The 26514-nt window shown below is 34.2% G+C and overlaps 1 protein-coding gene across 1 annotated transcript in view; it reads right to left on the bottom strand.

Annotated features, from left to right (window-relative positions):
• The window catches only part of POSTN (periostin), a 47724-nt gene that overhangs the window by 5138 nt on the left and 16072 nt on the right, over positions 1 to 26514 (bottom strand). The window contains exons 8-21 of the mRNA XM_042783133.1: positions 26143 to 26355; positions 25004 to 25138; positions 23764 to 23912; positions 21794 to 21930; positions 20670 to 20800; positions 16925 to 17055; positions 16717 to 16819; positions 16559 to 16626; positions 15428 to 15473; positions 12146 to 12226; positions 9266 to 9355; positions 7934 to 8023; positions 6455 to 6532; positions 6049 to 6132 (exon numbers count right to left, since the gene is read on the bottom strand). Coding sequence (XP_042639067.1) covers positions 6049 to 6132; positions 6455 to 6532; positions 7934 to 8023; positions 9266 to 9355; positions 12146 to 12226; positions 15428 to 15473; positions 16559 to 16626; positions 16717 to 16819; positions 16925 to 17055; positions 20670 to 20800; positions 21794 to 21930; positions 23764 to 23912; positions 25004 to 25138; positions 26143 to 26355 — 1536 coding nt within the window. The remainder of the gene's footprint in view (positions 1 to 6048; positions 6133 to 6454; positions 6533 to 7933; positions 8024 to 9265; positions 9356 to 12145; positions 12227 to 15427; positions 15474 to 16558; positions 16627 to 16716; positions 16820 to 16924; positions 17056 to 20669; positions 20801 to 21793; positions 21931 to 23763; positions 23913 to 25003; positions 25139 to 26142; positions 26356 to 26514) is intronic.

The following is a 26514-nucleotide window of genomic DNA, read 5'->3' on the forward strand; positions in this document are numbered from 1 at the left end:
AAGCTAGAGACCATTCTCAAAGCTGTTTCTTATATACAGGAAGCAGACCACATCCCTAACACAGCTACTCAGCTGCTTGTGGTAGATCCCACCAAGGAGTTGATAGCCAATCTCATCATGGGGAATAACTACCACCAGCTGCCCAGACACTCAACCAGGACCAGCCATGATGACACACAAACTTAACCATCACAACAGATTTGTTAGTTCTTTTAGCAGTCCATGGTACTTTCAGCATTCTTTGCCAACACCACAACTCAAAAGCATCAGCTCTTCTTTGGTCTTCCTTATTCATTGTCCAGCTTTCACATGCATATGAGATAATTGAAAATACTATAGCTTTTGTCAGGGACACCTTAGTCTTCAAGGAGATATCTTTGCTCTTCAGCACCTGAAAGAGGTCTTTTGCAACAGATTTGCCCAATGCAATACTTCATCTGATACCTTGACTGCTGCTTCTATTGGTGTTGATTGTAGAAGCAAATAATATAAAGTCTTTGACAACTTCAGTCTTCTCTCCATTTATACTGATGCTGCTTATTGGTCCAGTTGTGAGGATTTTTGTTTTCTTTATATTGAGGTCCAATCCATACTGCAGACTGTAGTCTTGAAACTTCATCAGTAAGTGCTTCAAGTTATCCTCACTCTTGGCAAGCAACATTGTGTAATCGGCATATCCCAGGTTGTTAATGAGCCTTCCTCCAATCCTGATGCCATGTTCTTCTTCATATATTCCAACTTCTCGGGTTATTTGCTAAGTACACAAATGAATAATTTTGGTGAAAGGATACAACCCTGACCCATGCCCTTCTTGATTTAAAACCATGCAATATCCCCTTGTTCTGTTTGAATGTCTTCTGGTCTATGTACAGGTTTCTTATGAGTACGATTAAGTGTTCTGGAATTTCCATTCTTCTCAATGTCATCCATAATTTGTTTTAATCCACACAATTGGATGCTTTTGCGTAGTCAGTAAAACACAAGTAAACATTTTTCTGATATTCTATGCTTTGAGCCAAGATCCATCTGACATCAGCAATGATAGCCCTTGTTCCATGTCCTCTTCTGAATCCAGTATGCATCTCTGGAAGGTCTGTCAGAATACTGCTATAATAATCATTTTTGAATTATTTTCAGTAAGATTTTACTTGTGTGTGATATTAATGATATTATTCTGTAATTTCCACATTCTATGGGATGACCTTTCTTTGTAATGGTACAAATATGAGTCTTTTACAGTCAGTTGGCCAAGTAGCTGTCCTCAAAATCTCTTGGCATAGCCAGGTGAGTGCCACCAGCATGGCATCTGTTTTTTGAAACATCTCAATGGGTATCCTGTCAATTCCTGGAGCCTTGTTTTTCACCACTTCCTTCAATGCAGCTTCAACTTCTTCTTTCAACACCATTGGTTCTTGATCATATGCCACCCCCTGAAATGGATTAACAGTGACCAATTCTTTTTGGTACACTGACTCTCTGTATTCCTTCCCTTTTCTTTTGATGTTTCCTGCATCATATTGTGCATAGAATCTTTCAGTATTGCAACTCAAGGCTCAAATTTTTTCTTCAGTTCTTTCAGCATGAGAAATATTTAGCATGTTCTTCCCTTTTGGTTTTCCAACTCCACATCTTTGCACATTTCATGATAATAATTGAATTTGTCTTCTCAAGTTGCCCTTTGAAATCTTCTGTCCAGCTCTTTTATTCTGTCATTTCTTCCATTTGCTTGAGCGAGTTTCTGCTCAAAGGCAAATTTCAGAGTGTCTTCTGACATACATTTTGGTCTTTGCTTCCTTTCCTGTCTTCTTAATGAACTTTTGTTTTCTTCATGGATGATGTTCTTGATGTCATCCCACAATTCCTCTCATTTTTGGTCATTGGTGTTCAGTGCATCAAATCTGTTCTTTAAATGCTCTCTAAGTTCAGGAGGAATACATTCAAGGTCATAGTTTGGCTCTCATGGACTTTTTAAAATTGTCTTCAACTTGAAGTTAAACTTGCATATGAGCAGTTGATGGTCTGTTCCACAATCAGCTCCTGGCCTTATTTTGACTCAAGATATTGACCTTTTCTATCGCCTTCTGCTGCAGATGTAGTCAATGTGATTCCTGTTTACTGGTGAAGTCCACATATATAACCACCATCTGTGTTGTTGAAAAAAAGTATTTGTAATGGAAAGTCATTGGTCTTGCAAAATTCTATCATGAGATCTCCAGTGTCATTTCTATCACCAAGGCCAAATTTTCCAATTATTGGTGGTTCTTCTTTGTTTCCAACTTTTGCATTCCAATCACCAGTGATGATCAGCAAATCTTGATTGAATGTTACAGCAATTTCAGACTGTAGAAGTTGGTAAAGATGTTCAATTTCCTCATCTTTGGCTTTGGTAGTTGGTGCATAAATTTGAATAATCATAGTATTAACTGGTCTTCCTTGTAGACATATGGATATTATCTTATCACTGACAGCATTTTACTTCAGGATAGATCTTGAAACATGCTTTGTGATTGTGAATGCCACGCCATTCCTCTTCAATTTGTCATTCCCGTCATAGTGATCATATGGTTGTCTGATTCAAAATGGACAAAACTAGTCCATTGCAGCTCACTAATGCTTAGGTTATCAATCTTTATGCATTCCATTTCATTTCTGACAACTTCCAATTTTCCTACATTCATACTTTGTACATTCCATGTTCTGATTATTAATGGATGTTTGCAGCTGTTTGTTCTTATTTTGAGTTGTACCACATCACCAAATGGAGGTCCTGAAAGCTCTACTTTATCCATATCATTAAGTTGATTCTACTGTGATGAGGCAGCTTTTTCCCAATCATGTCTTGAGTGCCTTCCAACCTGAGGAGTTTTATCTTCCAGCACTGTATCGGACAATGTTTCAGGGCTATTCATGAAGTTGTCCAGTAATAGATCAGACAGTGTTTCACTGCTATTCATAAGGTCTTACTAGCCAATTCTTTCTAGTAGTTTCTGTAAACTTAGTTCTACCTAAAACGGATTGGAAGAGTTTAGCAATTCTAGACATTGTAACAATATTTTTTAGTTAATGGCTCTGAAATATTTCTGTGACAAATGACTATATTTACTCCAGAAGGAGTGCTTAACAATATGGTCTTCACTTAAATGATCATGGCATACACTCAACTCAACAAAATGTACTATATGTAAAATACAAGAACTCTGCTGGCACAGTGGTTGAAGCACTCAACTGATAACTGAAAGGTCAGCAGTTTGAACTAACCACCTGCTCTGTGGGAGAAAAGTGAGGCAATCTGCTTTCATAATATGTACAGCCTTAGAAACCAAATGGGGAAGTTCTGCTCTGTCTCATAGGGTCACTATCTAGACCACTCCAAGGTGGTAGGTTTCATTCTGGTCTTACCATAATATAAACAGTTTACATAGAAAACATCAAACCCTCAGATGAAGATCATAGTTTGGATGCATATTAGCTATACTCAGACAGACACAAAAATCAGTCTTGAATGGTATAATTTGTAGTCACACTAGTTTCTTTGTAAATCCATGTCCCTTATGATCTATACAAGAAGAAATTTATGACTCAGTGATGACCTGATTGTTTTACATGGCAGGGAAAAAAATCTCAGCATGTGTAATTAATGTCCAGACACTACTAACTATGATGCTTCTACTGTCTTTCCAATGGGAAGAAAAACGCTAGAACTGTTTTAATAAAAACTTACAATGTGCACTGTGAAAACTAAGCTTTATATATAATAGAGAAACTACATATTGAGGACTAAAAGAATTAATCTCTGGGATGAACAAAAACAATAATTATAAAGGAGTCTATTAACTAGGAAACAATAGAGTATCACACTCCAAATGTATAGCCGGTATATCATCCCTTCTTGACTTAAGTACTTAATACCTTTTTTCAATAGATTCATTAACAAGGGTTTATTAAAAGGGAAAAAGAAATCCTTACTTACCTGAAATTAAACCTAAATGAATTAAAGCAATATAAACAGATGCAGCTACTAATTGATTCATTCTCTAAAAAGCACTGCCATTCTACAAAGCTGCTTATTATGGCAAGGATTTAAAAAAAAAAGAATTCAATTTAATCTACATAAAGTAGTGTTGGCTTCTTCCCTCAAATTCTTAATCTTTTCCTAGCAGAGAATTAGGCAAGTGAGATAGATATTTGAGATCTGTGTTAGATGTTACAGAAGCTTTGGTGGCATACTGCCTAAGGCATTTGGCCATTAACCAGAAGGCTGGCTGTTCAAACCAACCAGCTACTCCACGGAAGGAAGATAACACAATCTACTTCCACAGTGATACTGCCTTGGAAACCCAAGGAGGAGTCCCTATGGGTCAAATAGACTTGATGGCAGTGAGTCTTTTTTTTTTTTTTTTAATTAGATGTTATAGGATCCTTTGGTGCCATATGACTTTAGCTGTGTCATGTACTCCCTGTGGTCTGAAAGAAAGTTTGATCATTTTCAGATCCATATATTTCTATTAAGGGGGAAATAAATCATTGGTTGAATAAAAATTAGGCATTATTATTACCACTGACCAATCTCTAACCAGTATGTGAGATTTTTTCTATATTTACATAAATTGTAAACAATACTTGCCCAAATTACACAAGATCCTATGAGAATTTATATCCTTTTGGACATAATAATTCAATAGAAAGCCCACCTACACTGTATCTTGGATAAATACCTAACTTCAGTTATAGTCCTTAATTCTTACACATTTCAATATTATTCAATTAATTTAAATACTCATTTCTCTAAAACATTTGGACATATTAAAATTTGATTGCTAATGAAATAAATGAAAAATCTATTTACTTAAATTTCAGTGAGCCAGGGAGAGGAGAAGAGGGTAGAGCACAGGCCTTTTTTAAGGTAGTGAAGTTATTCTGTGTGATTCTGTAATGGTGGACACATGAATTATGTGTTTCTCAAAGCCCATAGAAGAATAAAGCACAATGAGTAAATTCTAATGTAAGCTATAGACGTTTGTTAAAAAGTAAAATATCAATTCATTTCTTCATCAGTTGCAACACATGTACCACAAGAATACACACTTCACTTCACTCACTGCTACTGAGTCATTTCCAACTCATAGCGACCCTTCCTTGGGTTTTTGAAATGGTATCTCTACAGAAGTGGATTGTCCGATCTTCCTTCTGAACAAGAATCCCAGGTATTACTAATTATGGAAATAGTGTGTGTGGAGAGGACTATGAGAGCTCTCTCAACTTTCTACACAGTTTTTCTGGAAGTGTAAAACTACTCTAAAAAGTAAAGTCTATTAGTTTAAAAAATTCTAATTTTTCAAATTAGAATTAATTAACATAAACTATTTTTTGAATGATTACTATTTAGAGTTTGTGTGAAACTTTGAATTCTTTTTTTTTTTCTTTTTTGCTTTTAAAGTAAGTCCATTTAATGCCAGAGACAGAGAACATTATATACTATAAAGATTAAGACTAATTTCATATGCAAATATAACATAACCCCCAGGAATAGTTTATCACCCAAATTGTTAGAAGAAACAGATACTCATTCTCAGCAATGCAGGTTGGAAAATAAAGGTGCTAAATGCACTGGTTTTTGCTTTATTGTTCACTTAAAGAATCCATGCCTTTTATGATTGTCAAGGGGGCAGTGAATACATTTTTTAAAATATAAAAAATATATCAATTTGGGTTTGTTTAAATGACTAGCAATTTATTTTTTTCTCCTTTTATATATTTAATATATCCTTATGATTATTATGTGTCAAAGCCAAAAACAGAAAATATGTATTCATTGCTCCCCAACCTTTAGACCATAAACTTTTTAAAGACTGTTAAAACTAGTAACCATTTCTTCATAACTGTTGCATAGACTGCTATTTGATAAATCGTTCTGGTAAGACAATACTTAATGTTGTCTTCTAAAACCCTAATTTAAAACACACAAACCCTACATGTTCAGTCTTTAAAAAGTTGAAGAACTCAGTCACTAGAACCTGTTAAGGGGGTTAGTTGTTTTGTTTTACTAACCTCCCTGAAGCAGTCTTTTAATTTCTTCATCTTCAAATAAATGACCATCACCACCTTCAATGAATTTGGTGACCTTGGTGACCTCTGAGTGGATACATGTTTATAGCAGAAATTGGTTTATGTAATGAAAGACAGGTGACTCGATGTAATAAATAATAGTATCTGCCCAACACTCAGGTATTTCTCAGTTTTTAATAAGTCAATTTTCTCATACATTGAACAATATATGATAGACATACCATCAAGATGACTGCCAATTGAATTTCATTCCTTATCTTTTGACTATTTTTTCTACATTCATATAATACTCAAAAGATGAAATGAGATATAGTAGCAAACATGTAAAAGGACTAAAAGATTGTTTTAAACTATGATACAGATATATTAGTTTTCTAGACATGCTGACCTTCTTGCAGCAATTTCTTCAGAGTTTCTTCTGTGTCTCCTCCACCAGCAGAAATTCTGGTGTATTTTATTTCAGGACCTAAAGAAAAGTTAACAGAAGAGGTTAAATCAAAGGTAGATAACTTTTTCTCAAAAAGAACAGATAGTAAATATTTTAGGCTTTGTGAGCCAAGTGTCTCAGTTACAGCTATTCAACTCTGCTGTCTTCTTGTGAAAGCAACCATAGACAAAATCTAAAGAAATGAGAGTGGCTGGCTCCAATAAAACTTTATTTATACCACATGGCTCAATTTTCAGCCAAACAAAAGGCCTATAAGGTGAAAAATAACACCAGGGAGGTTGATTAGAACAATCAAGCATAAATGATTAAAAGAGCAGCATTTGCCCAGGGATAAAGCTCTGAAGGCAGGAGGGATAGGAAATGGTAAATGTAGGGAGGTGGTAGGAAGAAGGCTGTTAAATGGTGGGGATCACAATCAATATCATGAAACAAAATGTATATGAATTGTTAAATAGAAAATGAATTGCTCTGTAAACTTTCACCCAAATCACAATAAAAAAAGTTTTTTAAAAAATTTTATTTATAAACAGACCACAGATCATAATTTTAGGACCTAAACTGTGGTGTAAAAAAATACTTGCAGAATATTTGATTTCAGAATTTTAGGTTATTTGATAGGTAGAAGACTGGCAGAGAGGTTTACAAAAATTTTTGATCAATTGCTTTATACAAACTTCCATATATTGTAAAATGTGCAAATCTATAGCATAGTAGCTAAAGCACTTGACTGCTAACCAGAAGGCTGGTGGTTCAAACCCACCAGCCACTCCTCGGAAGGAAGATGGGGCAATCTACTTCCGTAGTGATACTGCCTCGGAAACCCAAGGAGGGGTCGCTATGAGTCGGGTCCGACTCGATGGCACATAACAACAACAACAACAACATAGCCTTTAAGGAACTCTGGTAGTCCAGTGGTTAAGGCACTTGGCTGCTAACCAAATTGTTGGTGGTTCAAACACACCACCTGCTCCACAGAAGAAAGATGAAATGGTCTGTCATTTACAGGCTTGGAAACTTTATGGGGTCACTGTGAGTCAGAATCAGTTAGATGCTGTGAGTTGGGAGTTTAGTTTGTAGCCTTCAAGATCAATGGAAAATCAAAGGAGGGAAGGATTTTTCTTCTGGGATTTGGTAACTCACTAATAAATACCAAAGTGAAGATAATGCATTAAATAATATTCATGCTTACTCATAATAGAGACACATGCTTATAGATTTAGCTACCAAATATCCAATTCAGAATAAAAAATAGATTTGCATATTTAGAGTCATATTATTTCTGCCAAACAAAAACAAATGGACTTCAATAGACATCACAAAAATGATTAGTTTCTCTATTTATTCTTATAGAGATATTATAGGGTTGAATATTTTTTTTAATAACACAGACATAGGTACACATGTGAAATTAAAGATTACCTTTGATGATTCTTTCTTCTCGTGTCTCTTTTTCAGTTATTTCCACAGGCACTCCATCAATTATCTTTGTGTACTTTTTAATAATTGGCTCTAAAAGTAGAGGAAGAAAAATACATTTGATTTATCCCCAAATAGTGTGTATAAAGAAGACATTTTAATGGTTAAATGTACTTCTTTAAACAATACTATTTATGATTCAAACATAATCATTTTTGGAAAATATCTCAAATAAATTCAGAGTAATATAACTCTGGTGGTGTAGTGCCTAAAACATTTGACTGCTAACCAGAAGGCTGGCATTTCAAACCCACAAGCCACTCCTCAGAAGGAAGATTGGACTATCTATTTCTGTGGTGATACTGCCTCAGAAACTCAAGGAGGGGGCACTATGAGTCAGATCCAACTAGACGGCAGTGAGTTTGATTTGGTGAGTTTTGAAAAGTTAATAGTTATGTCCTGAATTTTGGGGGAAGGAGAGAGCTATCTGGGAAGCTAACTCTCTATGTCATACTTGCTTTCTGGCTGGGGAATGAGTATTTAGTGAGAATGCAGGGTGTTAGATACCATTAAAATGAGAACCCTATAAGAAATCCTATCAGTTGCCAATGACTGAGTTCTGACTCATGGCTATCCCAAGTGTGTCAGAGTAGAACTGTGTTCATAAGGTTTTTAATGGCTGATTTTTTGAAAGTAGGGCCTCAGGTCTTTCGGTTAACAACAGAGTGTGTAACCGTTTGCATCACTGAGGGACTCTATAATGAACCCTAATATAGCAGCTCTGGTAGCACAGTGCCTAAGGCACTTGACTGCTAACCAGAAGGCTGGCGGTTCAAACCCACCAGCCACTCCTCAGAAGGAAGATGAAGCAATCTACTTCCCTAGTGATACTGCCTCGGAAACCCAAGGAGGGGTCGCTGTGAGTCGGGACCGACTCGACAGCCAATAACAACAACAACAACAACAACAATATGGTTTATTGTTGGAGTCTTATGCAGTTGCTACTGTATTTTCATCTATTTCTGAATACAGTACTGATATTTTGTACTGATATTATTGTTATCACTGTATTTCCTAATCATCATATGAATATGCAGAAGTAATGACAGTTTTACTGCATCTGGCAACTTAATCATTAAATTAATTCCCACTAGATCCCTGTAAAACAAAAATATATTATAATTCTGATTGGCTAACAAGAACTAAGAAGGCCATTTTCACAATTTATATAACATAGAAGTCAAGAAAAAAAAATTAATGTTTGATATTTTTAATCCAACTCTAGTTCAAAATAATACTGTCCTGGCTAGACAACAGAAAACAGAAATAACACACCTCCATGAATCACTTCAGTTACTGTTTCACCTTCTTTAATCAGTCTGAATTCAGGTTCACCATCAATTCTGACCTTTGTTATTGTGGGTCCTGAGACATTATCATAGGAGACAAATGATCATGTTAAAACCAGTCCTTTACATTTACCAGAATAGGAAGTTTATTTCAACATATAGTGTTATTCAAATATCAAAGTGGTTTCAGTCTTTTGAAATGAGTTTTATTTCCTATTGTCTTCAAATTAGGCAATATTTATGGGAACTAATGACTCCGTCCACTGGTGTGCTCTACTAAAATTAGTTTCATCAGCATTTGAAGTGAGAAATAAATACATCTCTTTTCAATGGCAGTGGTAAAGTAATAATGATACAAAATACATGTGGTTATAATTTGTGAATCATACAGCATATACAGATGTGAGTTACTCTAAATATAACTAGTGTATATATAACCTTACCATACACATTTCCAGCATCATTAATTTAATTTTTTTAATTACTCAGTGTCCTATAATTTTGATCTAAAATTTTGATCTAAAATGGGCACAGGACTAAACATAAGAAAACCTCAATTTTATGCCTACCTTTAAGATAGCGAGTTTTAGGTTTTATGGGAAAAATGATTTTGAATACTTACCTTCCATCTGGAACTGATGCAAATATGCAAATATTAACTAATTAATAACCGAACAGTCCTTCATATGCAAGAATTAAACAAGTGCTGTATGTAATTTGCAAAATGATTTTGCTCCAGGAGAAAATCATTTTGAATGTTAGAAAGCTGATTATTACATTAGTTAATCAGGACTTTCATAACTATTATTCATTAGTTAATCAGAATTTCATAAAGAAGAAAAGTAAAGTTCAGTACATTTAACTTATACTGTAATACCCTGTAATAGTTGAATATCATTATAATTTCTAAACTTTTATAGGATTTATTTGCTTATCCAGAAATTGTCAACATACACCATTACCCAGAGCTAAATAGTCTAAAATAATAGAAGTAATGAAAAAACATACAGTTATTTAAAACTACATATGTTTCACATCATAATATTTATTCTATGGGGGAAAGTAATATTCACTATCAAACTATATGTCTAGATTTTTAACATCCAGCAACTTAAAAAAATAATGTACACCTAAGGAATTTAAAGACAAGAACTTAAAGACAAGACAGCTAATAAAATATCAGAATCAACATTGCTTTAGAAAAGTCTCAGTTGAAATTTCAGAAACATCATCTTTATATAAATTCTATGAAAGCAGAGATTTCTACCAATTATTTTTTCATATTTATTCCTAGCACATGGAAGAGTATACCCATAACAACAGATGTTCATTAAGTATTTGTTGAATTGAATGTCAGTTGACTTATTCTTAAGTATGAAGTTTGGTTAAGAAACAACTTAAAATTGTGTCTTGGAGCCACATTTATTTATCAAGAATTGAAGAGTCATCAATGAATGGTTGAAGATCAAACAGAGAGAAGGAAATGCCCATAACAATCTTCAAAGCTAGGTAACTATAAATGGCTGTGAAGGTAAGTATTCGTTACCTTCATTACACTACACAGAAATAAAAATTTTGAATTTTTGAAATGAAGAATTGCTAATGAATAGCTGACATGGCAACATCTAAGTGCAGAAAGATTAATGTGGGTAGAATCCATCTGACAAAGATAGGAAAAACTGATGAAACTTGAAAGAGAAAGTAATCTTTGAAAATAAGAACAACAGCGTATGTGAATACTTTCAGTTATAGAAGCTGTGTTCAAATGAAAATACAAAATTTTAGGGACTCTGATTTTAAAAAAACAGTACAAGAGTTTTAAAATCAAGTATATGATCGAGGATTATTCTTTTATTTTATTATTATTTTTTTTTTACAAAAATGATCAACAATATTTTCTCAATAAAAACCAGTAATTTAATTCTCTTCTTAAAACATCAACTTATGTTCATCAGTATGTAAAAACAATCAGATGACCACAAGTACAGTATTTTTTTAAAAAAATAGCACAGATTTAAAAGAATAACTCAATTGTAAGTTTCAAGAATGACTGAAAATATAGATAACTAATTAGCATGTTCTAGTTTATTCTATCTATAGAATAAAGAAGATAACCAGGCCCTTTCTCTATTGCAAGTCATCACAAGAAAATACTTAGAAATGGAAATGAGAAATTTTTAAGGTCTGATCCTTGGAAATAACTAAAATACATGCAATGAGAGTAACATCAAGGATGTTGGATTTGGCAGTAGATGTTGAGAGAAAAAGACTTATTTAATGTTTAATCAGAAACATCAATGAGAAGTTACGTGTAAATTTAGGGCTGGGATTATGGTTTATAAAGTTCTACTCAGTGTACTAGGTATTTGTGTTCTCTCTGTTTCTGGTGGTCTGGTTTTAAAACATATTATGTGAGGTTGTGATTTTTTAAAAGCTTTTATCAATTTACTACTTTTATACTCTATTGGGATGCAGAATGAGGAAAAAAAATCAGAAGGAGCTTCTTGTTATAGTACAAATGGGACTCATATCAGGAGATTGTTGAAAGCTATAAAAGGGTATACTCTGAAATAATCTAAATGAAGCAAAAACTCCAGAATTTGCTTAGTGAGTATCTGGGTACTAGTGATACTGCAACAGTCAATTAGGCTCAAATTAAATCAAGTACCAGCAAATGTACTGAAAGGATTAGGAATGCACTATTTACTATGCTAAAAAATTTGCACTCCGCATTCTGCCATTACAGGAGCATGCCATGGGTATAGAAATATTTAGCATGTTAGTTTCAAAAAGAATGTAGATGTATTTATAGAAATGTGGATTTTTTTCATAGTAAAAAGAACCATGTATAACATTGATTTTTTACCTTCAGTTTTGATTATAGGCTGAAGACTGCCTTCAATCACTTTAATTTTTGGTTCCACAACTTTGGTTATAATTTTAGTTGCTGAAAAGTATAGAAAGTGGAACAAGAATGATGTTTATGTAAAAACAACCTGAACAGAAGTGTCCTTTTTTTTTTTTTTGTCTTTGAAGAGTACACTGAGGTATCAGATGTGGTAATATGTTTAGGCAGTCAGATACAGGAAATACTCAGGATAAATTATCTAGTATCTTCTTATGTCCAGATGTTGAACTCTGAAGCACAGTGACTTGGAATTGTTCCAGTGAAATATATACTTTCTAAATGAGGGATTCTATCTAAAAAACTGTAATTCTGAACTGCACCACTGAAGTTGTTTACCTTCTTTTGCACTTCTTGAAAATATTGGCTGTATAGCAACAGAAGACAAACATAATTAATTTTATGCAATTCATAATATCTAAAATTGCATGGTTGGATTCTGTTCAATTAGAAGAAAAAATGGCAGAAACAGACTTTATAATTTTTTTCATGCATTTGATAACAAGTATATAGAAAGGAGAATATGAAAAATAGTTCAGAATACTTAAAAATAAAAATAAATTTAAGCCAGCCAGTCATGAGCTCTATGCAACAAAATATGATATGTTCAGCATTTTAATTTTCAAAATAAAATGCCTTTGATTTTCATACAATTGTTTTAAATTTAAAGATGTAACTTTTATATGTATGTCATCTACGTAAGTAGGATAATAATGTACAAGGCTTATTTAAAATATTAGTCAACTATGTGGTTGACTTTTGGTTGTATGCATTCACTGAAAATGTGTTTCTAGTGCTTTACAACTTCCGCTCTTGACTTTCTGGCATTATTAATTGTTGTTGTTGTTTTATGTACCAACCAGTCATTGCCACCCTTCCTTGGGTTTGTGAGGCAGTATCTCTTTGGAAGTAGATTGCTCCATCTTCCTTCTGAGGAATGGCTGATGGGTTTGAACCACCAGGCTTCTAGTTAGCAGTCAAGTGTCTTAGGCACTATCCTACCAGAGCTCCTGCATTTTTAATTAGAGGCCTTAAAAGATGGTCTGGTTAGACAGAGGGTTGCACTGAAACTGACTTTGCAATCACAATGGATGATGTTGGCACATGAGAAACGAAATGTTAGCACATTTAGAATTTCTCTGACATTCTACCTCAGGTTTTTGAGTTTAACTGCATCAGCTTTTTGAATGAATGTGGATCGTAAGCCTTAATTGATACTATATTTTATATTCTATCACTTTCTATATCTTGAGATTGCAAATTATGAAACTCTAAAATATATCAAATTTGTGTTCAGTAATTGATTTTACCACCATATATGGTCTTGCCACAGAGAAATCTCTCTACGAAGATCAAATTCACAGAGGTCTCTTCCTCAGCTATCATCATGGTTAATTATTTTTAGCTTAATATTTACATCATGTTAGGGAACTTGAACTTTAGAGTGTTTTAGTTAGTTGGTGGATTTGTTCCAATATAGCTTTTCTGCAGACTTAAAGAGTTTTGGCAGGCAATTGCTAAAAGTTAAATACTGATGTTAGTCCCCTTCATCTCAAACTTTATATATTTTATACTACACTAGAGAGCATTTCTCCTTCATATAATTTAAAACTCATGGTATATGGGATACAAGAATAATACACAGCAAGGAAATTAAAGAAACTTTACAGGAAAGTCCACAAAGGAACACAGAAATGGAATCTTTGGTTTAATTGGTCTCTATCTCCATCTGAACTATGCTTCTAAATAACATTATATCCATCCTGCAGCAAAAAAAAAAAAAAAGCATTGCACATTGGTATGTAAATATCAGAGCTATTTCAAGACCTCTGAGTAGGTAGGCAGGATTCATTAGTCTTGCAAAATTTCATGAAGTTTTGCTATGCTCAATGAGTGAGTATTAAATTTTAATAGAGAAATATAAAAGGATTATGAAAATATTTTTGGCTCATTATAAGTAAAATATTGCATTAACATTAAAATATTGTATGTGTGTGTGTATGTGTGTGGAATTGAAATGATAGAGAATATAAAGAAAGATTTTATATATAAGTGTATATCTATACCTATATATATTTTAGTGGTGAAAGATGACATAACATTTCTGATGAATAGAGCCCATAAAGATTTTTAAATTTATATAATGTATATCTTTAACAGTATTTCAGACTAGATTTTATGTCATTTTGAAACACAGACTTCTGAAGTTTTAAACACTGTGCTGAGCTGGCCTGACAGTGATATATGTTTTATTATTACATAACTGAAATCAATAAGAGCAGCAGACATTTTGTTTTGCTCTTTATATTAGCTTTATTCTTTTATAACCCCTGGTATAAATCTTAAGGAAAAATTTCTTCACTAAATAACTGAAAGCTTAGGGTATAAAATAGAGTCCTTTACTAGCCAGAATAATGTGAGAATTGAAGTAACATTCAACTTACATCATGTTAGGGAACTTACGGTTTAGAGTGTTTAAGTATTTTGAATATTTAATTGTAGAGTCAAAACAAAACGCAAAGAATTTCTGCTTTTGAAAGTTACAATGAGAAAGTGACAAAGGAAGAAAAAGCACAATGAAAAAGAAATCTTACGAGGTATATTTATGACAGTGAAATAGGATTTACAGTCATTTCTTTAAATAATAGGGGTATAATTTTGATAATCTGGTAGTGTCAGAGAAAATAAGAACCCTGGAATCGAGAAATGTGAAGTCAATCACCTGGCCGACTTTTGTTCTCTCATCCAGTTTTTGATGGGGAGAACTTTTGAACCAGCTCCTAAACATTAGTATTCTTTGTATCCCTTTCCACTCTGCCCTTAGACCTCTGAGGACTTGAAGGAGGAATGAGGGATGAGTCCTTCAGCAAAGTTGTTTCTGTGTCCACATATCTAAATTTTCAGATAGTTTTGGAATGCTGTTTTTGCTTTCTCTCTCTCTCTCTCTTTTGTCTGTCTCTCTCTGCCAATTAGCCTCTATCTTTTACTTCCTTTCTCAGATCTTATCACTCCTGTATTAGGAAGTTTAGGGGAGGGTTCATTGGAGTTGAAAGGCATGACAAAGGCTGAAGGACCTCCACCCAGATATCAAGCCTGCATCAAGTGGGATGAGATTTACCATTATTTACAATTCTAAATACCAGATTATCAATAATCTTTGTTTGTAAATACAAAGGAAATTATTATGTTTTCTTTCTTTATATCTCCCCACTTATATGTGACAAGTGTTCAGTATGTACTTACTGTAGACAGTCATGGGGATTTCTTTGAAGGTACTACCACGAACAAACTGAAAATAAATGCTTATATTTAGTACCATAAATGTAGCAGTGATATTTAAAAAATCATAGCATTGTTTTAATTCTCATTAAAGTAAAAGTAATCCATCTATCATTACACTTAACAGAAATAAGTGAAGTTCTCAGAAAATTCATTTTCTAAATAACATATTTCCTTGTTAGCATGCCCAGATGACAGAAATATCTTTATATTTATTATTGTATAATAATTTGTTAGGTAATATTTCTTTTATTTTCTGATACTTTGACCCTGTAAGGACAAGGAATAAAACATACTTTTGCCTTTCACTACTGTGATTGGTGACGACTTTTTATAAGCAAACATTTTAACTGTCCCTCATATTTGGTAGCAAAAGTATTTGACATTGTTTATGTGTGCATCATATTGTGCCAACTGCACAGTAAATATTTTTTAGAAAAGGGTCATCTCAGATTAACATGAATATTTTTCATAATAGTTAAAACACTTCCTGGTTCCAAGCAGCTTTTTCATAGATATTTATTGCATAAAACCATGGAGATGTAATGTTGCTATTTCTTTACAGAGCTAGTGGTGCTTAAGCAACAAAGAACAATCTAAGCCCAGTGCCCATCTATTTCCTTCTTTCTTTTTTTTTTGAGTAATGTTTTATTAAATGTTTAAGGTGAAAGTCTACACAACAAAATGGGTTCCCTATCTCTACACAAATTATTCTGTAATATTGGTTGCATTTTTCATCATTGTGTCATCATTCTTATTTATTCCATTCTAGTTGTACCATTTTCAGGGATCTAGTTTCTCTGTCCCTTCTTTGCTTTAGTGTATTTTTGACCTTTTGCTCACATATAGATTATTTTTTTAAGGAGCTCATTACTCATGGGTGATATTATTCATGAACTAATCTGTTATTTAACTAAAAGATGACTTTAAGGGATATTTTTGTTTAAGGTTTAAGGTGATTGTCTTGTGGTGTTCTCTAGTCTCAATTGGTCCAGTAGGTGCCTCTATTTCCAAATGCATACATTTCTAACCTACTATGTTAAGCCTGTAATATTTATTCAAAATATTAAAAATAAATTCAGTATCAGGGAGTACCTTAATTTGGATGTATTTGATCAGTTTATTAAGTATTTCCAGCAGCTGATCATTTCCAACTGGTGTGTCTATGAAAGGAAATATTAAATGAATATTATTAAGTGTGAAATAAAGAACTAGGTACCAATTTAAAACTATTGAGATCAATAATTACTAACCTGCTGGATAGAGGAGCTTATCTACAACATGAATGACACCGTTTGTTGTCATAATGTCAGATTCTCTTGATTTCAATTCATTCACCAGAAGTGTATCATTTACCTATCAACATAGGGATAATGTCAATGAGAAATTTAATGAGGAATGAAAGTTAAAATAATTTAGAGATGGCTTATCACTATAATAAATTCCTTATAAAGAACTTACTCCTTTCAGATAAATTTTGCTTCCTTGTGTGGTCTTTAGAATGTTAGTAACACCTGGTTCAAATCCCTTTCCAATGAAAACTCCTGGTGTCAAGTGGTAAAGAATAATGTTTTGAAGAGCATTTTTGTCCCCTATGAGAAAAAGATATATATGTATTTAATACTATGTCATACATGCATACAAAGTCTGACTCTATGATACTGCAAGGACTTTGGAGCTAAATATTCCTTTGTTGTCAGGTGACATTGAGTTGGCTCCGATTCATAGCGACTTTATGTACAGCAGAAGAAAACTCTGTCCGGTCCTGTGCCAGCCCCATGATCTTTGTTATGCCTGAGTGCATCATTGCAGCCACTGTGTCAATCCATCTTGTTGAGGGCCTTCCCCTTTTTTGTTGTCCCTCCATTTTGTCAAGCATGATATCCTTCTCCAGGGAATGGTCCCTCCTTACAATATGACCAAAGTAGATGAAACAATGTCTGGCCATTCTCTCTTCCAAGGAGCATTCCGGCTGCACTTCTTCCAGGACAGATTTGTTAATTCTTTTAGCAGTCCATGGTACTTTCAACATTCTTTGCCAATACCACAACTCAAAAACATCGACTCATCTTCAGTCTTCCAACTCTCACATGCATATGAGGTGATTGAAAATACCATGGCTGTGTCAAGCAGACTTTAGTCTTCAAGGAAACATCCTTGCTCTTCAGCACTTGAAAGAGGTCCTTTGCAGCAGATTTGCCCAATGCTGTATGACGTCTGATATCTTGACTGCTGCTTCCATTGGTTTTGATTGTAGAACCAAGTAATACAAAGTCTTTGACAATGTCAATCCTTTCCCCATTTACCAAGATGCTTCTTATTGGTCCCATTGTGAGGATTTTTGTTTTCTTTAGATTGAGGTGTAGTGCATACTGCAGACTGTAGTCTTTAACCCTCATCAGTAAGGGTTTCAAGTCATACTCATTTTCAGCAAGTAAAGTTGTGTCGTCTGCATATCACAGGTTGTTAATGAGTCTTCCTCCAATCCTGATGCCACATTCTTCTTCATATAGTCCAGGTTCTCAGATTATTTGTTCAGCATACAGATTGAATAAGTATGGTGAAAGGATACAACCCTAATGCACTCCCTTCTTGACTTCAAACCATGCAATGTCCCCTTGTTCTGTTCAAACAACAGCCTTCTGGTCTATGTACAAGTTCCTCATGAGCACAATGAAGTATTCTGGAATTCCCATTCTTCTCAATGTTATCCATAATTTATTATCCACACAATTGAATGCCTTTGCATAGTCAATAAAACACAAGCAAACATCTTTCTGGTATTCTTTGCTTTGAGCCAAGATCCATCTGACATCAGCAATGATATTCCTTGTTCCACATCCTCTTCTGAATCCAGCTTGCATTTCTGGAAGTTCTCTGTCAATATACTGCTGCAACCATTTTTGAATTATCTTCAGTAAGATTTTACTTGCATGTGATATTAAAGATATTGTTTAATAATTTCCACATTCTGTGGGATCACCTTTCTTTGAAATGGGTACAAAAATGTGTCTGTTCCAGTCAGCTGGCCAGAGAGCTGTCTTCCAAATCTCTTGGCATAGCTGAGTGAGTGCCTCCAGTGGGCCATCCGTTTGTTGAAACATCTCAATAGGTATTCCTTCAATTCCTGGAGCCTTGCTTTTCACCACTCACTTTAGTGCAGCTTCAGTACCATTGGTTCTTGATCATATGCCGCCTCCTGAAATGGATGAACATTGAGCAATTCTTTTTGGTAGAGTGACTCCGTATTCTTTTCATCTTCTTTTGATGTTTCCTGCATCATTCAATATATTGCCCAAACAATCTTTTAATATTGCAACTCGAGGCTTAACTTTATCTTCAGTTCTTTCAGCTTGTGAAATGCTGAGTGTGTTCTTCCCTTTTGGTTTTCCAACTCCATATCTTTGTACATTTCTTTATAATAATTGACTTTGTCTTCTTGAGCTGCTCTTTGAAATCTTTTATTTAACTCTTTTATCTCGTCATTTCTTCCATTTGCTTTAGCTACTCTCTGTTCAAAGGCAAGTTTCAGAGTCTCTTCTGACATCCATTTTGGTCTTTTTTTCCTTTCCTGTCTTTTTAATGACCTCTTGCCTTCTTCATGGATGATATTCTTGATGTCATCCCACAATTACTATGGTTTTCATTCATTGGTGTTCAATGCATCAAATCTATTCTGTAAAATGGTCTCTAAATTTAGGAGGGATATAATCTAGGCCATATTTTGGCTCTCATGAACTTGTTTTAATTGTCTTCAACTTCAAGTTGAACTTGCAAATGAGCAGTTGATGTCTATTCCACAATCAGCTCCTGGCCTCATTTTGGCTGAAGATATTGAGTTTTCCATTGCCTTCTGCCACAGATGTAGTCAATCTGATTCCTGTGTACTCTATCTGGCAAAGTCCAGTCTTTAATTATTTCTTTTCTTACACTCTATTATTTCTATAACATCATTGTATTCTCAAGTTGATAACAAAAGCATGTGAAATATACAGTCATTTCAATCAGATCAATTAAAATATAACCCAACTTACTAGTAGAACAAAATCAAATTATTGTAGAAATTATGAGTATTGCCTTCTTTTTCACCTAGTTGCATAGCCTTTAATAGAAATGACTTAAGTGAACATCTAGCCAATAGCTGCCATTGAATTAACTCATGAATACCTCATGCACAATAAGATCATTATGATACATAGGGCTTTCATTTGCTGTTTTATTTGGAAGTAGATCACCAAGCCTTTCTTCCTAATTTGTTTTAGTCTGGAAGCTCCGCTGAAATCTGTTCAGCATCATAGCAACACTGTAGCCTCCACTGACCGACAAGTGGTGGCTGTGTATGACATATACTGATGGACACTCTTACTGAGTCTTCTGCATGGAAGGCAAGATTTCTACCACTTAACCAGCACTGTCTGATAGGAAAATAGTTAACAAAGAACATTAATGAGTGACCCTCCTCCACTTATCCCAAGTGAAATTGAAAGGAATTGAACACTAGCCACAAATATGAACTAAAGGATATTTCTGAGACACACATCTGTCCAGAAAAGATCATTGAACATATTAGAATCTGAAATCAAAGGGTAGCTGTGGTAGTTAAGGTTGTGTGTTAACTTGGCTGGGCCTGGTTGAGCGGCTGGGCAACTGGTGGTAGTTATTCCCCATGTTGAGACTGGCAATCAACTCCATGGTGGGACCACAAGCAGTTACGTAGCTACGTAGCTGCTTTAGGGATGTAGTCTGCTTCCTGTATATAAGCAGCAGGTTTGGGAATGGTCTCTAGCTTATGGCATGCTTGAACCCTGCATGTAGCTGAGTCATTGTTCAGCAGCCTGTCATGCTCTGCCAAACTTGGAACTTTCAGTGGACTTGAATCAATGGCCTGCCATGTTGTTTGAAAATATTGGGACTATGCCTTTTTACTTGTCAACCTTGGGCTTGTCAGCCTCAGCAGCTAGCAGCTGTCTAAGTGAAGAAAAATCCTCCAGCTTCAGTGGGCTGGGAGTAGGAGGCAGAGCTGAAGTCCAAGGTTGAAGGGCTTTCACTCAGTTCCCAAAGCCTGGCATTTTGAACTTGGACCTAAATCCTCTGAACTGTAAGAAAATAAACTCCTGTTTGTTCAAGCATCCCGTTTATGGTATATTCCTGTCAGTGTGGCACTAGATAACCAAAATGGCAACTATCTGGTATCACTTCTACTCACGAATCAGAATTTCTTTTTCTTCATTAGTCATTCCCTTAAAGGCATCATTGGTTGGCACAAATAAGGTCCAATCTCCAGGTTGTGTCAGAAGATCTTTCAAGTCTGCAGCTTCAAGTAAGCTGAGGAAGATGCTAAACAGGAAGGATATATGTTTATTTTGTTAGTTTTGTGCTGACTTAAGTCTCCATCCACACGAGTGCATAAACAAAATGTAGTACATAATACAATGGAATATTTCTCAACCATAAGGAAAAATAAAGCCCTAATCCATTCTACAACATGGATAAACCTTTGAAATAAATCAACCACAAAAGGACAAATACTGTATGTTCTCACGTATATAAAATAACAAAAAAAGACAAATGTATAGAGACCAAAGTTTACTAGTGATAACCAAGAGATGGAAGAAGGCAGAAAGAGTTTGCCATTGTTTAGAAAGCAGCAAGTATATATGGTTGTGTAAATTTAGCAATGATTATGGACGGTGGTTGTACAACATGATGAATGTAACCAGTATCACTAAATTATTAACACTGATTTGGCAAATGTTGTGTTATATATATATTTACAACATTCAAACAATTACATATGTTCACTCATAATGCATTAACATAGAATCCATTAATTGCAGAAATAATGAAAAAAAAAAATTCATATATTTCCAATCCAATTTACTTATTAAGAAAGTTTTATCATGAGTAAATGATCTGAATATACACTGTAATTCTTAAATTTCTCAAACTCTGTTTTTGGTGTATAAACTTCAATGAGGCTATACATTGTAATAAAAATGAAGAATATTTTTTCATTTAATATTCTATAAAATTGTCTTTTCTAGATACCTTATCACTTTATTAAACTTAATTATAGAAGTATTGAAGAAAGAGTTCAGTATATTAGCTTTTTCTTTCTCACTCAATCATGCTATGTTGCACCAAGAAGTAATAACAATAATAATAATAATGTTTAAAAGGTACTTTAATTTGAAAACATTCACACAGACTTCTTATTCTAAATACTGTTCTTCACAAAACAGGAGGCTGAATGACTTTTGCGATAGTAACTGAGCAACAGAAAATTCCAATTGCTCCATTTTTTTGTGGAAATGAAGTTAATAAGCTTACCTGAAGCGCTTATCCTGTTTTAATTTTTCATGCAGTGATTTCTCTGCTGGTTTGATGATTTCTCGGAATATATGAATAGCACCATTTCTTCCTTGTTTGCTTCCTCTCACCATGCATGAATTTTCAATGCAGACAGCCTAGCAAGGTAAAAAAGATGCATGCTCTCCATTTCCTTACTTGAAATTTCTTATGTGGACATAATTGCATAATTAAATTTCTGGACTGACTCTTCTGAGAGGTCATCTACCACATAAGCTATAGTAAATAGCTTCTCTTCTGTTTTGAAGGTCTTTCACAATCTGATCTCACACTTCTTATCCAACCAGATTTTCTACTACTAGTCAAACTACCCCATGTTTCTAGCAGGTATATATGTGTTTAATATATAACCCACATAAGGTTTCCACAACTCTGGTGGCATAGTGTCTAAGGCATATGGCTGTTAACCAGAAGGCTGGCAATTCAAACCCACCAGCCACTCCTCAGAAAGAAGGTTGGGCAATCTATTTCTGTAGTGATACTGCCTTGGAAACTCAAGGAGGGCTTGCTCTATCAGTTGGATCTGACTCGATGAGGGTGAGTTTGGTTTGGAATTACAAAGTAAAATATAAAAATTTCATTGAAATTCACTTCTATAGTTTCCGTTGTTTTTACTTTATTCCTCTCCAGATTCTAACTATTCCTCCAGATGTCTTTAAAAAAAAAAAAAAATGTCATTGAATTGATTGCAACTCATGGTGACCCCATGTGTTTCAGAGTAGGACTGTTCTCCATAGGGTTTTCAAAGCCTATGATCATTCAGAAGTAGATCACCAGGGCTTTCTTCTGAGATGCCTCTGGGCATTAGATTACACTGCTAGCTTTTCTGTTCGTAGCTGTTGTTTATGCCACTCAGGGACTCTCCACACCCTCTTTAGGTCAATATTGACCGTGAAGTTTCCAGGGCCCTTTGTGATTTTCCTCTCCTTTAGATTCAATCAAACAAAAATTTACTGTATTGTTTTAACCCAATAATCTGTAAATCCAATCAGTGATTTAATGACAGTTTTTGAAAAAAAAATGTAATCTATGTTTATTTATAATTTTAAATATAGCCCATTTTCTGAATAATTAAAAATGCATTTCTTGGAATGGTGGATATACAGTGAGAAGCTATTGTGTGTCATATGCAATTCTATGTAATCCTTGGATCCTTATGAACTCTTTTAATGATAGCTGCTTGTGTTATCTGAACAGAAATTGAATGGTACCATGAATTTTACTGTAATCTTGGTAAGTAATATTTTATAGAAATTTTGCCCAGATAAAAATACATTTGATCCATTTTATAGGGTCCAGAAATCACCTCTATATATTTACATAAGTTTATCTTGAAAGTCATCTAATAAGATTCAGTTATTGAGTAATGCTTATTATACCAGAACCAAAACCAAACTCACTGCCATCGATTCTGATTCACAGCAATGCCCTTTGGGTTTCTGAGATGGTAAATCTTTATGGAAGTTGATTGCCCAGTCTGGCTGGTAAGTTTGAACTGCCAACTTTCTGGTTAGCAATCATGCCTTAGGGACTACACCACCAGAGTTCCTTAAAGCTTATTATAAAACATCTTATATTAAAAGATCATCCTACGTACTTAATTCTATCTAAAAATTACCTTGCAAACTGTAAAGTGCTCTATAAATCAAGGGTTTACTTTTGAGAAGTTTGGTGCTTTCTGAAATTAAAATAAGTGATGCTTTATAACAAATTTATTTATAATGAACCAATACAAATTCTCTTACTTCTTGTGTCCTTTCCTAATAGCATCTTTTTCATCCAAGTAACCCTTTCCCTGATCTTCCTATGAATATTAAAACCACACTTTAAAAGTTCTGAGAAACATTTATTATAACAATACTCTTGGACTAGTGCCTATCTTTTGACATTTATGTCAATGTGAATATTTTATTTTGCTTCAATTCACTTACTGTACGATATACGAAGACTCTGAGTTGTTTGCCTCCAATAGTCTCAAGTATTTGTCCATTGTAAAGCTCATTAAGGCCAACTTTTACTTTTAATATGTGATTCTGCAAAATTAATTTAAGAAGGCGCTGATCCATACTAAGAGTATCATCTATAAATAAATTAAGAGAAACAATTATTATATTTAGAATGTATCAAATTTCTCCTTATAAAAGAAAATCATGAAAATGGATAATCTCTGTATACTATTGATATGGATCCTACGGTCATATAATTTGAGTCAACTGAATGCTTAAGGCCAGAAATTCTACTTACCAATCCAACTGGAAACTCTGATCTGCTGTCAAATGACTACAGTATGGTTTCAGTCAGTCTAGCAATAGTGGATTTAATCTCTGTAAGGACTACATAGTTTTAGAGTGGTCACTGGAACAGCTAAATCCTATTGCTGGCAAAAGATTCTCTGACAATTTGATATCCATTATTAATTATAATTAGATATCCATTATATCCATTTCTGACAATTCGATATTATTGGAAAGAGAAAGCACAAAACCTCTTAAAGATGAGTTAGTGTAAACATATGTAGGCATCATTATTACTAAGAGGAAAATAGCATTCCTAGGAATGTCCATTATTTTACTAACAAATAATTTTCTATGTCATAATTTAAGATTTGGAAAATGTGCAAAAAAGTTACACTTGCTTTTTTTTAATTATGATATTTTGCCTCACAAATATATCTATATGAAATATTTTTCTGGAAAAAATGACAGATTGCATTAGTCTAACCTCTGTCTTTACATAAAAGTTATGAGATGAAGTACTGATATAACATGTCCATAACAAGGAAGTGTGTAATAGTCTCTCATTTTTTATTAAATTAAGGGGTACTAAATATGCCTATTTGTTCTTAAATATTGTTATATAGGTGTCAAATAAACAAATTAGATTTATTTTTCTTAAGATTTATTAATCATTTATATTGGAAATATGATTATATTTAAAGAATAACTGAATTCTCTTTATTAAACTTATACTTTCTTTTTGTTATTATTCATTGTAATTAAGTGTTTGAAATTAAATACAGGTTAGTAGAGACAACATAGTTCCAACACTTTGTGTGTGTAGCCTATGCAGCAACTTATCAACACCTGGTAAAATGTCTATAATTTATTTAAAATAATCATGTGGAAGTAAAAATTTGTGGGAGAAGGAGAAACAACAAAGTCTAGGACATACCAGAAAACGCTTTGTTCACAGGAGCCAGCAAAGTGTATTCCCCATCTGGCCTCAGAGAAGACGCCAAGCCTAATTGAGCCACAAGGTCTGTGAAAGTTGTTTGCTGATTTCCAGCCAGCTCAATAACTTGCTTGGCTGTAAAATAAACCATCATCATCCTATCAATGACATCAGTGTTGTTATCATTATCACAAAAGCAGTAAATCAATTCTTCACTATTTTATTATAAGCTATTTACTGCCAACATCAAAGTCATAAGACATCTCGCCCATCCCTAGAAAGAAAGTTCCAGCTTCCCTTTTTTGGAGTTGATAACCACAGAGAATTTCGGAAGGAGAATTTTTTTCTTTCTTCTTATTTTGAATTTTCTTTAATCCTCTCCTACTCACCTCTCATCTCCTTCTACCCTTATGAGTGTCTGAGCTCTTCCATTTATCCAAAGCTATTTGGCTGTATCTTTCCTTTTTGTTTACCCATGAAAGACTCCCATCACTGAGAACTTTTATACATCACTGAGAACCATCCTAAATGTTGCCGCTACATTTAGTTGCTGTCCAGACAGCTCTGACTCATGGCAACCCCATGAATGACAGGAGGAAATGTTCAGTCCTGCACCACCTTTATGATTGTCAGTATGCTCAAGTCCATTGTTGCAACCACTGTGTATTTTGTGTGCCATCCAGTCAAAGTGGCTCATCTTTCAGTACAATATCAGACAAAGTTTTTTGTGATCCATAGTATTTTGACTGGCTATTTATCAGAAGTATATCACCAGGCTCTTCTACCTAGTCTAGAAGCTCTGTTGAAACCTGTCCACCATAGATGATGTTGCTGGTATTTGAAATACTGGTGGTAAAGCTTCCAGCATCACAGCAACCTACCACAGAATGACAAACTGACAGGTGGTGATTTATAAATGTTAAGACCTTGGAAACACTGGAAAGCCAGGTTTCCATTTATGGAAAGTCTATGACTACACAGCCTGACTACTTAGCACCCAGCTCACTGTTTATTTGTGTTTGTGTCTCACATCCCATTCTTTATACTGCACATCCATATTTCATGCACTTACTGGGACTTACTCCTGAAGCACCATAATTGGCAAATAATTAGTGGAAGAATATGAAACTAGTGCTCACCAGAATCGGGAATTAGGACTTGATCAATCAAATGGATGACACCATTGTTTGTCACAATATCTTTTTTGTTCACCATTTTGATTCCATTTACTGTTATGCTGTCACCATCGCATCCTATTTCAATCGTGTTTCCTTCTAGGGTCTCAAAGACTGCTCCACTCATAATGGCCTCAGAACACTGGAGAGTATTTAAAATGTGGTACTTCATCAGAGCTGGAGAATAAGATAGAAGAACAACTTTCAGATCAAAGGAAATGACATTATCATTGAAGATACGTATGAAGATACGATTCATATCGTATGAAGATATATTTCACTGTGGAACAAGGTATTATTAAGAAATTGAGTAAATATCTAAGACAACTCAATGGC

Source organism: Orycteropus afer, unplaced genomic scaffold (assembly GCF_000298275.1).
Source record: "Orycteropus afer afer isolate SDZICR_OR568_19922 unplaced genomic scaffold, OryAfe1.0 scaffold00691, whole genome shotgun sequence".
NCBI lineage: Eukaryota > Metazoa > Chordata > Mammalia > Tubulidentata > Orycteropodidae > Orycteropus > Orycteropus afer.